Consider the following 13,294-nt stretch of genomic DNA (forward strand, 5'->3'; position numbering starts at 1 on the left):
AATGGCAGTGCTCACTTTCAGATAGTGTAAGCTTGCTACTGTTTCTATGAAGTCTTGGTAGACAAGAAAGTACACAGAGACTGAGTTTCCCTTCCCTTTCAGCTTCTTCATTCTGTTGGTTCTTAGACTTGTAAAGTGCATAGACTTGCTGTAGTGTGTGATGCTTAGGAACATTGTCTTATAAGTAGTTGATGGAAGAGCTCCTATTTTAATAATCTATATACCCAGCATTGTACTTTCCTAGAACCCCATTTCTCTCTGGCGAGCTCTCGGGAAAGAATTTTTTAGCTCGTGGTAAATCAGCACTTTGGTGGCCTCTGGGGTGGAACCAACCACACAACCTGCTTTCCTGTATTCTGTTCCCTTCCTGGCTCTTCTGACGACACTCAAATCAGCTCTGAGGCCAAGTACATGGTACACAGGACTGTCCCTGTCTCCTTAGCCTTTTGTTCCTGGGAAAAAACAGGGGACACTTACTGCTGACTGAATCCCTAAACTGAGTCAGAGTTCACCTTAAATGAGATGGTGCCCTCTCTACTCTCTCCATGTCAAGTTATCCCCAACTGACCCACAGGCGTGTCAACTGGCCCACGCTTCACGAGGAAGTGGACCAATGATACCCTTTTCAGGAAGGTAGACGGCCTCTGAAAGCGACAGGAGACAGACAGTAGCCAGAGCCCTGACCATCCTGCTAAGGCTTTGGATTTTATTTGATCAGTGAGGGAGAGCTCACTTAACAAGAGAATAATCTAAGCACATCCCTACTTTTAGAAAGTGAACTTGGCAACTGTACGGAAGACAAAGGGCAGTTTGGATTGAGAGGCAAGGAAAGGTTGTCACAGAGCCTTCCGAGGAACACTGCAGCCTTGCAAGCGGCCCAAGGGAACTTGACCATGCACCAGAATCCTGGTTTCCCAATTTGGACAGCTCATCATGGACACCTGAATAGCTTTTAAAAAGATCGCCTGCTTACAAATTATAGTTGTGTCTGTTTATGTGGTGCAAAGTGATACTGTAATAGTTGTATATATTGTGGAATGACTAGATGAACTAACATACACACTTGCTAAAAACATTAGAAAACTATGGTTAGGAATTTCAACTACATAGAATACTATTATTGTTGTTGTTAGACATATAATATATATTTATTATAATAATTATTATATGACTGTACAAAGTACTATTGTTATGTCATGTCCCTATAATAGAGCTCAAGAAATTAACCTGCATAAGTTAATTTTTGTAGCCATTGGCTAACATAGCTCTCTCCCTGTTGTCTGGCCAAATGCTTAACCCTTATTTTTCACATATGAGACTATCTGTTGCTTTCTGAGTCTGGCTTATCTCAATTACTGTAACAATGTTGCCATCCTGCTGATCAAGAGGTTGCAGAGAGCATGGTTTCCTTTTTGGAGACCAGATGATCCCCCACTTCTGTTACCCTGCTTTCTTTATTCCTCTGATGATGAACCACGGAACAGATTCCACACCTTGGCTATTGTGGCTACTACTCAGGGAGCCTGCGTAGGATTTCTGAAATGAGATTTCTGGACTTATGATAGTTCTTTTAGGTTTTTAATGGGGTCTCCGTGTGGTTTTCCTTAGTGGCTGGACTAATTTATAGCCTTATCCTGAGTGCAGAAATGCCCCCATCCTTCCATATCCTCAGCATCACTCATCCTCAGCATCCCTCATTATCTTTAGTTTGTTTGATGATGCAGTCCTACAAGTGAGAGGAGATTGATTGAAAATTCTGGTATTGATTTATGTTCTCTTGATAATTAGCAATACTTAACATTTTCTCTTGTGTCTCTTCTTTTTGATAAATTAACTTCTTTGCCTTGGTTTTGTTTTGTTTTGTTTTGTTTTGTTTTGTTTTTTTGAGACAGGGTTTCACTGTGTAGCCCTGGCTGTTCTGGAACTCACTCTGTAGACCAGGCTGGCCTCGAACTCAGAAATTCACCTGCCTCTGCCTCCCAAACTGCTAGGATTAAAGGGGTGCGCCACCACACCTGGCCTTTACCATTTTTTTTTTAATGGCTAATTTTTAAAAGCTTATATTCCTGGTACCCAACCCTTAGGACTTTGATTCAGTTGGATCAAGGTCACTGTTTTTATTATTGGGCTTTTAAACACTACAGAGGTGATTCTGCTATGATTACAGATTGGAGATCTACTGTAATGACAAGAGCAAGTTTATTGAGAGTTTAAGATCTTTGCAAACTCCTCACCCGGTCCTCTATGAAATATGTGTTTTATGCCCAATTCATAGATGAGAAAACCAAGTAGAGTATGGTTAAGTCAATGACCCGATTCTGCATAAAAGGCCAGAGGAGAGACAGGCTCACCATGCTGACTGGCTGGCTCTACAATATTGCTGTAGTAGAATGTTTAGAGCCTGGTACTAAAAAAGGAGGTGAGGAGACGGCTCAGTGAGTAAATCGTGTGCTGTGAAGACCTGGGTTCAGTACCCAGTGCCCATGTGAAAAGCCTAGAAGGGTGGCCCATGCCTAGACTCCCAGCTTAGCAAAGCAGAGACAAGGGAGTGATCCCACCTGTCTACTGGCCAGCCAGCCTAGCCAAGTCACAGAACAAACAAACAAACAAACAAACAAACAAACAAGTGGACCACTCTTGACGAATAACCCCAAGGTTGACCTCTGACCTCCTTATAGGCACACACAAATGTGTGTTCCTTTCTTTGGACACACAAACGTATGTTATATTTTCTTGTTCTTCTTGTTATTTTGTTATCTTTTTGTTTTTGAAGATAACATAGAGTGAAACAAGGTTTTTCCCATTGTGACTTTGTATTTGTAGGACTTGAAGGTCGTGTATACACAGGATTTTAAGAAAAAGCGTGTGCTGAAAAGTTAAATCGCAGGAAGAAACGATTTATTTGGAAATGATTTTCTTGGTCTTCCTGAGCTAGCCTGGCATGCTTTTCTTGGCTTGTTTTCTTTCTGTTGCTAACAGGGGAGGGACAGAAGGGTGACGTCATTCAATTTTTTTCTTCCCCTGCCAAGTCAGTGAAAGAATACAACAAAAGATAGCCGCGATGGAGAGGTGCCTTTACTGACACTCAAAGCATCTTAGTGCAAAAGCTGTGTTTGGGGTGACTAACAGCAGAAGTATTTGCAATTACCTATGAAGAAGAAACCGGAAGACTCCATGCTCAGTCAGAGATGATTGCAGCCCTCTGGGCTCTTCCTTTGCTGCTGATTTCATTAGTTTTTGTTTTATGAGGAATAAAGCCTAGACATATTAATAAAACAATAAAAAGCTAGACATTGGCTTTATTGACATTCAAGCATTACAGTTTATATTGACCAGCAGGGGAAGGAATTCATTTAGGGATGATCAGTTCTTACTCTGTGCCCGGATTTCCAGTGCTGTGACAAGCTTGCTTTCCTGAGACTGCCCTTGTGATGTAAGATCCACAAAGTGATAACCAAGGGTGACCAGAAATCCTGTCTTAGGAAACTCACCACTGTTACAAGGTTAGGGAAGAAGCCACTGAAACAGAAGAGACCGTAGTTAACATATACCTGGGGGGCCAATTTAAGGACCCTTCTAGGTTTAAAAAAGTGACAAGTTTTGAGAATAGAGTAAGAGAAAGTAAGAGAAAATCCTTTCAAATTTTAGAACTTTGCATTTTAAAAAAGATTTCTTTATTTTACTTTTATGTGCATGTATGTCATGTCCTGAGGAGTTGGAGATGGTTATAGATGGTTGTGACCTGCTTTGTGGGAGCTGGGAATTAAACACTGATCCTCCAGAAGAGCTGCCAGCGCTCTTAATTCCTGAGACATCCCTCTAGCCTTAAGAGTTTTGCATTTTCAGTGTTGGCCAGGAAACTTGTGTTGATGATCTCTTTTGTGCAGGACTTTTACTAAAATCGTTCTTGCTGAAAACATTTCTGTCTTCTCTCTGTTAAAGGCACTGTGCTCTTCTGAGCACATGTGTTTCTCTCTCTGCCCCATCTCATGCTGGGGCCCTCTTGAATGTCTCTTCCTTGGCTTCAAGACATCTTACTTTTGTGGTTTTATTCCCGTTTCACTGTGCATTCCTCCTTAGCCTCCCTCACAGTTTTCTCATCCATCTCTCCTGAGCCTGTGAGGTCCTTGGCACTCGGACCTTAGCACTTACTGTACATGTATTTATTTCTTATAAACCCACTCCATGGCTTTAATAGTCATCATATATGTGATGGTGACCCCCAAACCTCCATCTCTAGCTTGGATCTCACTCCTAATCCCAGATCCATACATCCAGCTATGTGTGACATTGTCTGCGTGAATGTTTCTAGGCACTGAAGTGTAAGACTGTCTAAAGCCTTCGCTATCTGTCTGTCTATGACACTCTGTTGCCAGTATAAATGATGTCATAGTCTTACAGGTAACAGCTTCTGAATTTTTTTTAACTTCTGCTTGTGTTTTATTATCCATGTTTGACCATCTATTTTGTTTTCTTCCTTAATGCATTTCAAAACAGTCTGCCCCTATTAATGGGCTACTGTTGTCAAAGTACTAAAGGTTTAATGTATAGATGTGCTCTAGAAAACAGCTGTATTTCTAAGCTGTTCTACAGAGCATCACTTCTAAAAGTTGTACAATATTATTATATATATAGAGAGTAGAATGCTACACACACACACACACACACATACACACACACACACACACACATATCACACACACACACACACATACACACATCCCTCCAGGATTCCATAAGCAAATTGTCTTGGAGAGTGCTACATACCAGTGTTCTCATCGTATCAATCCATGCTAACACAGAGTACTAGAGACCTTGTAGCAAGCATCCTATTTTACCCTCTATTCCAGCATCCTCTCATCGCTTTGGTGGAGTCTGTACTCACTTGAATAGTTGTGTAGAGTTGTAGTTGCGTAGAGAGGTGTCCTTTATAGACATAAGAACAAACTCAGATCCTTAACATCGGGCATCGGTTTTTGAGCTGACTGTTTTACTCCGTAGCTTGTTTTGCCTATTTGAGACGGTGGCACCTGTTTGCAATTTTTAAGTAAGGCCCACTTGAGACAGAATAAGTCAGTTTTACTAAATAAAGCCCTTGGCGTCAACTGTTAATGTAACTTGTCCAGGATTAAAAGAGAAGCTGAGTGGATAGTCGTGGCGTTCTCGTGAAGAAGTTTGGGGTGAGAAGGTTTGCTGGTAACTGGCTTGCTCCAGATCTTTCACCCCTCATGAAGGGGATGCTCTGTGTACAGCTGAGTCAGATGCTCCTGCAAGCTGCCTATAGCTGTTTTCCTCCGTTCCACTCTGGGATCATGAGGTCACTTGGTCAAATTACACCCCAAGTGCTTGAAATTATAGAATGAATCACAGTTTGTTTTAAATTGCAATTTTTAAATGCCACAATCCTGTTAGCCCGGAGGCAGCAAGAACTGGACGAACTTACGTTTCTGTGGCTGCAAGGGCATTACCTATTTTATTTGGCTCAAAACATCATATTTGCTGGCTCACACTTTAGAAACACTCTAGAGAGTTAGATATTGACATGGTCCCTTTCAGTTTTGTGGTTCTATGATACAGTATCTGAGGAAATATGCCAGTTGTCTTAGGAAAGGAGGAAAATGAGTAAGTAGCAGATATATACCACTTTTAAATATAAAAGAATGTCTGGATGGAAAAAAATATTTTTGAGATGGGGGGGGGGGTGTCTCATTTATCCCATGGCCTTGAACTCCTGGTCCCTTGCCTTCCCTTCCCAAGTGCTGTTCTGCCAGGTAAGATGGAAATTTCTGACCATTGATAGCGGCCACAGATGGTGGGCCCCACCACTAGCCACCCTCTCCTCCCGATCTGCTTATATCCGCTGCTTAGAACTTGGAGAAGTTATGTATCTGAGGCCAGGGTGCTCTGGTGGGGCTCCTGTGGGGCTCCCCTGGGTTGCTGTTATCTTGCTCTGTGTCATTATGTGACAGAAAAAAAAAAGAGCTTCCTGGGTTCCTTTGTATGATATTAACTCTATTCTTGAAAAGCTCTTGCATCCATCACATTGGGTGCTAGGATTTCAAAGCTCTTTGTACTGGCTAGTTTTGTGTCAACTTGACACAGCTGGGGTTATCACAGAGAAAGGAGCTTCAGTTGAGGAAATGCCTCCATGAGATCCAACTCTAAGGCATTTTCTCAATTAGTGATCAAGGGGGAAAGGCCCCTTGTGGGTGGGACCATCTCTGGGCTGGTAGTCTTGGGTTCTATAAGAGAGCAGGCTGAGCAAGCCAGGGGAAGCAAGCCAGTAAAGAACATCCCTCCATGGCCTCTGTATCAGCTCCTGCTTCATGACCTGTTTGAGTTCCAGTCCTGACTTCCTTGGTGATAAACAGCAGCATGGAAGTGTAAGCCGAATAAACCCTTTCCTCCCCAACTTGCATCTTGGTCATGATGTTTGTGCAGGAATAGAAACCCTGACTAAGACACTCTTGCATCCATCACATTGGGTGCTAGGATTTCAAAGCTCTTGCATCCATCACATTGGGTGCTAGAATTTCAACACATGGGTTTTATTTGTTTCCTTTTATTGTTTTTGAGACTGGCTGATGCTCGGCTGTAGTTGACTTGAATTTCTGGTTCACCCATCCCCATTTCCCAAGTGCTGGGATCTTTGTGTGCAGTACCACATTGGGCTTAACAGGGAGGGTGCAGTCTTCAGTCTGTGACACAACTCCTCCTGAGTGGCTTCTCCAGAGGCTCCCCTTCCAGTTCTGCTGACTAATACCTCTTACCCTTTGAGACATAAAGGGGACGACTGCCCCATTGTTTTTAGCTCAGGGGAGCCTCACTGCTCTTAGGGGTTTCTCCTGTCACCCCTCTTAAAGATGCTGGTGATTTTTGCAATGGTGTGCTGTCAGCACCGAGATAAATAAAGGTTGCTTCCTGGGCTAAGTGGTTGTGTACTTACCTGTTATCTTTCTCTTAGATCCGAGAGTTGAAGACTATCTCCTCATGTCCTCGCCTCTGCCACAAACCATCATCCTGGGCCTCTATGTCTATTTTGTTACGTCTCTGGGACCAAAGCTCATGGAGAACCGGAAGCCCTTTGAACTCAAGAAAGCGATGATAACGTACAATTTTTTCATAGTACTGTTTTCTGTGTATATGTGTTATGAGGCAAGTGTCTTCAGTATTCCTAAATGGGAAAAGTTTGCCTTAGTCTTCTGTTATATGTTTGTATGTTCTTGTTATGACCGTCGAGTACCCCTGTCCTGAGAATCGAGGAATTAAGAAACTAAGCAGGTGTTTACTACAACAAAAACACCAAAATTGTTATGTCTAGATGAAATAAACCTGAGGCCCTCTGGACAGTTTCCATCATGGAGAGTGAGGGAAAAGAAAACAACATTTAGTTCAGAGATTTGCACATGAGAAACGCTGGTTTTGAGGCAACTCACACACAGAGAAAAGAATTAATGAACACAGAGTGACAGCTGGTAAGCAGAGACCTGATCCTGGAATGCACGCAGCTCCAGGGCTGGGAGCTCACTTGGCTGTTTAGTTTTTACAGGCTTTGAGGCCAAAAAGGGCACAACTTATTCCAAGTCATAAGTGGTAAAGCCCTGACCCTTGTTATAAGATAAACAGGAACCTTCCAGAACGCAGCAGATATTGTCCATTGACTTTCTGCCCCTCTGCTCATCACATGTCTCCGCTGCCTCACATACCTGAGTCTCTAGGGTTCTTTGTTGTGCTTGCTCATACTGGGGGTTTGTGAGGAGTCCTGGTGGCCTTGCTGGCCTCTGTGACACCCACCTCCTTCCTGCTACAGATTGCATAACTCTAGCTTCCCTCTGCTGCTGGTCACTTCTTTGTTTCTAGCGCTAACCCACAGATAACTGCTCTTTGTCCTTTCTAGACCATGGACAGGTTCCTCGCGCGTTTGCAGAGAGAGAGGATATGCATGTGAGAGAGGTGAAGACATGCTTCGAAGCAGGAACCTAGGCTCCTTCATCTTACCTGTAACTCTATATCCTAGGCCTCAGTTCTCTTATGCTGTAATGACAGGATGGAGCCAGTTTTCCCTGGATCCTGTTGTATTCTAGTTTTCTCAATTCTGTCTCTGACAGTTGTCATTGTTTGTGATGACCCCAAATTATATTTCTCAGGCTTGAAAAGAATCCAGTAGTAACCAGTTAGTTTTGGTTCCTGCTTTGTGAATTACAACATAGAAGAGGGTTTTTTTTTTTTTTTTTAAACTGAATCAGAGAGTTCCTGTCTTCACTAATACCTGAGTTATGGTTTCAGGATATACTGCCTGCTGAACATGAACCACAAACGTTTTCTTTACGAGCTTAAAGATAATAACTGTCATAACCTCCATAGATTATTGGTATGTTCTTAAACTCTATATTAGGATGATGCTAAGTCCACTCTGTTCAAACGGAGACTAAATAACTAGGGCATTATAGACACAGGCACAGTTTATGATGTGGAGCAAAATTTTGTCAGGGTTTCAGAGTAATATATATAAATATATATGTTTGGCCAAATAGAGGAGCAAGGAATCATGTCATCGTGAAGGATTCATCTGTCTTCTTGTGATTGAGTTTGCTAGCAACGTGGCACAAGTCAGACCCTAATGAAGATGGAGTGGGTGAGACCCACACAGGACCAACACACACAATTTCTCTCTTTTAGCCTTTTTTGTGTCAGGGTAAGGTGGCCAATCAGTCATCGACGTTAAGTAAATAGTTCCTGCTGTTAGAGCGATGGTTCTCAGCCCTCCTAATGCTGCGACCCTTTAATACAGTTCTTCCTGTAGTGGTGACTCCAACCATAACATTGTTTCCTTGCTACTTCCTAACTGTAGTTTTGCTGCTGCTGTGAATCTTAATGTAACATATCCGATATGCAGGATATCTGATCTTTGACCACCACGAAAGGGCCGTTCAACCCCCAAAGGGGTTGTGACCCACAGGTTAAGAACCCCTTGGCTAGAGTGTCATTTCTATCAGTTGAACTGAGTCTGAGCAGAGCAGAAAATGGCATCGTTCACTGACTTGAGAATTTTGAGAAACAGAATTCACTGTTTCTGTCAAATTCCTTTCGTTGCTTTGAAAAGATCTGATGACTTGATTTTTAAGGTGTTTCTTAAAGCAGGAAATGCATGTCCTATACTGTCCCGAGTCCCAGTGTTCCAGAGGTGATGTTATATTACAGAGTAGAGTTGAGAACAGGGATGGGGTGCATTTTAAAAACAACCTCTTGTTCTTTCCCACTTCTTCCTTCTCTATGCATATTAAAATACCATTTTGGCTGATCTCTGATGCCGGGAGACCTGTTCTCAAATCCCTTAGGAGGCTGAGACAATAGAGTCCTGAGTTTGAGGCTAGCCTGGGTTACATAGCAAAACCAAGTCTCAAAAAAATCAACATACAAAAGCCTCAATAAAGCTGTTAACTGTGTATTTTTATATTGGAAAGTTATCTCTTTAGCTAACTAGTGATGAAACTATAAATATAATGTTTGCTTCAGAAGCCAAAAGTTACATAAACCTCATAGTGAGTGAGATGTTCCAAGCCAGCTGTTGACCAGTTGCTGAGGAATAAATGACACTTGGCAAAGAAGAGACTGTTATTGTCCCTACCCCGGATCAGCCCAATCATGTGTATCAATTAAAATCAAGTACTTGGCTTTCATTTGTAGCTACTGTTTTAAAAGATCTTCCCACCATCAAACTAAAAGAATGTCACTAGGGTCTTTGAATTAGTGTTCAGACTTACCAACAATAGGCTTTTATTTTTAACACCCGTAGAAGGTCACTTGGTGGGTGTGTTGGAATGACAGTCTGCCAGATTATACTTCAGTTAGTAACAAAAGCATTGTCTTCCCTTAGTTGTCTTGTGAATTCAAAATACAGCTGGTATCAGACCTGTGTATGGTCTGTTTTTATGTTAAAGGCGGAGAGGGCATCAGAGCCAAGCACTGCCCCTTCCTGGGTACTTGCCAGTGCCCATGGTTACCCTGTTGGCAGGTTTTTGTTTGTGTAACACTTTAATCGACTAATTGGGAAAAGTTGAAATGTTCAGAAAATCCAGACTCAAGGGTCAGGCACTGAAAGTGCATGAACACCCATAGGTAGTAGATATAGGCAATATTTGGTATCTAAGCAGAATGTACCCCGGGTTTTGTCCTTCACTATTTTAAAGGAATCCTCCCAAGAAGTGGAAAAGTTAGAATAGAGTTCATATAAACGGTATGTGCATCTGTGGCTTTGAGAAGGCCTGATGCCAAGCTTCTCCCCGAAGCGTGTTTGGTTTGTCCTGGTTCTCGCTGCCTCTTCCCCTGCCCTGCCTGCTTGCTCAGCTGGTCATGCACCAAGGTGCGGTCCCAATTGTCTCTTTTATATCCTTGTTTCTCTTCCAGTTTGTGATGTCTGGCTGGGGTACAGGTTACTCGTTTCGATGTGACATTGTTGACTATTCTCAGTCGCCAAGAGCAATGAGGGTAAGTTTCTCTTTGGGAACATCTGTAGCTCAAAATCATGGTGAAAACCCCTTGGACTCTGCAATACTGGATATGAACTAGGAATTAGTGAATGACTCAATAATCAGATTATATGAGTTGGGAGAAAAAACCATAATTATGAGAAAGAACTTCAGAAAGCAGTAAAGGATGCAGTTAGTGCTGTTTAAATTTCTTGGGTTTCAATACTTATCTGATCTCTAAAAGATGCAAAATAGAATTTTCATAAGATTTAGGAATTCCACTTCTGGCTTTGAAGTCCAGGATTTCAGGAGATATCTGTATACTCAAGATGTCAACACCATTATATATGATGGCCAAATATAGAAGCAACCAAAATGTCCATAAGTGGTAAACGGCTAAACAAAATCTCTCTCTCTCACACACACACACACACACATACACACACACCCCACTAGAATATTATTCAATCTATAAAGGGTGCGACTTATAAGAGTCTTGAGGACATTGTGCTAAGTAGTATATTTCTGTTACAAGAGGACAAACACTACATGATTCAGATTATATATGGTACCCCAAATCGTCACATGCACAGAACAAAGGTAGAAGGGTGGTTGGGCTGGAAGAAGGAAATGGGAAATTAATTTTGAATGAGTATAGATTTCCCCTTTTTCAAGATGGAGGAGTCCTGTGGATGGATATGTAATGGTTGTAGCGAGATGTAAATAAATCAAAGCCATAAAACTAGACCTTAGAAAAGCAGGTAGGATGACGTTTTGTTATGTGGGTTTTTTGTTTTTGTTGTTGTTTTGTTTTTTGAGACAGGGTTTCTCAGTGGAATAGCCCTGGCTGTCCTGGACTCACTTTGTAGACCAAGCTGGCTTCAAACTCAAAGAGATCTGCCTATCTCTGCCTCCCCAGTGCTGGGATTAAAGGCGTGCACTACCATGACTGCTCTTTATCTCCTTCTCTCTCTCTCTCTCTCTCTCTCTCTCTCTCTCTCTCTTTCTGTGTGTGTGTGTGTGTGTTTAAAACCAGTTCTTTTTAAAAGTAAATGTTTCTTTCACATAAATATTGGGTAAATAAATCCTTCTCTGTGTATATCTCCACAGATGGTGCACACCTGCTGGCTTTATTACTTCTCCAAATTCATCGAGCTGTTAGACACTGTGAGTATGTATGTCGCCCACACGTTTAGTCTGCTTGATGTCTCCCGGAAGCAATAAACTGCTAATGCCTTAGTGGCATGCCTTTGCTTATCTCCCTGCCCCTGGTTAGCCTGCTGTTATCCCTTTAATTGTCTGGGCTTTTAGCAAATGTCCTTTCCAGCATTTCACAACCTCTGCAGTTTGAAAAAAAACGTATGTGTAGGCATCTCCTGATGAAGATAAACAAGTAACTGCCACTTAGATGTATGCACCTTGATGTTGATGACAGTTCTCTATGAAGGAGTTCAGAAAGCAAAGAGCAGACACCGTGTTACCTTCGGTTCTTTATATCCAAACACAGTGTCAACTGCACTCCTGAGAGACACTTAAGCACATCACAGCTCATAAACTCATAGCAAAAGGTGGTGTTATCTGAGGGTTGTCAGTAATGTGGGGAACACAAGCATCATCCTGAAGCCTGAGCTGGCTGGGCCCTCGCTCTCCCTGCCTTGCATCCTGGGGAGGGTCAGCTGGGTCCTCTGAAAGTCCAAAGCCAAGAGCCTTCGTAGTTTCCTGCTGGCAAAGGAAGGCTGTGCTGGTTTTCCTGTCTCGGGTGTCTGGAACACACATCACTACACTGCTTGTTGGAAATATTAACACACTTCACTCTTAGTTAACTAATGACATAATGTTAGGTTGAGAAGGGACCCGGAAGGGTTTAGAGTCCAGGGCTTCTCAAATTTCAGCATGCATTAAAATCACCTAGAGGAATCCCTGCACACAGGAGGTTGAGGTGGGCCACAAGTTTAAGCCCAAACTGGGCTACAGAACGATATCGTGTCTTTAAAAAGGAAAGAAAACGGAAAAACAAACAAAGAAACGACACAACAAAACACGGAGGGCTTGCTAAATCGCAGATGATGCTGGAACTCCCTTGGTCACGGGTTCTCAACTTTGCTGACACTTCGACTCTTTAATACAGTTCATCAAGTGGAGGTGACCCCCCCCCACCAACCATAACACCATTATCCTAGCTACTTCATAACTGTCAGTTTTCCACTGTTATGAGTTATAATGTAAATATTCATGCTTTCTGATGGTCTTAGGCAACCCCCAAAGGATTCGTGACCTACATGTTGAGATCCACTTCCCTCATGGTTTGGATTCAGTAGGTCCCTAGTGGAGCGCAGGGATTCCTTTTTCTGATACGCTCTCATGTTGTTAGTGCTGCTTATTTTTATCCGAGAACCGCAGGTTTGAAGCTGCTTGCCAGCGACTCAGCCTTCGCAGTGCCTTAGGATCACGTGCAGTAGGAACCAAATGGTACACACAGTCCCCACCTCGTGAGACTTGATGCCTGATGGTCTGGAGTAGAGACCACACTTGGGTGTTTTTTAAACGATTGTAACGAGCAGCCAGGTTTGGGAACCATTGGTTTAGTTCAGAGCCCCGACTAGGGGGTGGGGGGTGGGAGACGACCGACCTAAGTTGAGTGGCTTACCTAGAGACTTGTTGCAGTAGGACCCCTGTTGCGAATTTATGGCCCCGGTGCTATAGGAAGCTGCATTATTCTGTGTGGATAAGCAAATGCGTGTAGCTTCATCAGCTCTGCTTTGCATATTCTCAATAGCAACTTCCACAAGGAAATTGTTTCTGCCTTGTGCCCTTCCCGAGTTCCT

At 42.7% G+C, this 13,294-nt stretch overlaps 1 protein-coding gene across 2 annotated transcripts in view; it reads left to right on the plus strand.

The window, feature by feature from the left end:
* Elovl7 (ELOVL family member 7, elongation of long chain fatty acids (yeast)) overlaps positions 1 to 13,294 on the plus strand; it is a 72,784-nt gene that overhangs the window by 45,900 nt on the left and 13,590 nt on the right. The window contains exons 3-5 of one of the 2 annotated variants that reach the window (XM_006517778.3): positions 6,965 to 7,109; positions 10,408 to 10,488; positions 11,580 to 11,636. In XM_006517778.3, the coding sequence (XP_006517841.1) occupies positions 10,414 to 10,488; positions 11,580 to 11,636 (132 nt within the window). In that variant the 5' untranslated portion in view covers positions 6,965 to 7,109; positions 10,408 to 10,413. Of the gene's footprint in view, positions 1 to 6,964; positions 7,156 to 10,407; positions 10,489 to 11,579; positions 11,637 to 13,294 lie in introns of both variants that reach the window. The other variant, NM_029001.5, reaches the window with a different exon arrangement.

The sequence above is a fragment of the Mus musculus genome, chromosome 13, assembly GCF_000001635.26.
Source record: "Mus musculus strain C57BL/6J chromosome 13, GRCm38.p6 C57BL/6J".
Taxonomy (NCBI): Eukaryota; Metazoa; Chordata; class Mammalia; order Rodentia; family Muridae; genus Mus; species Mus musculus.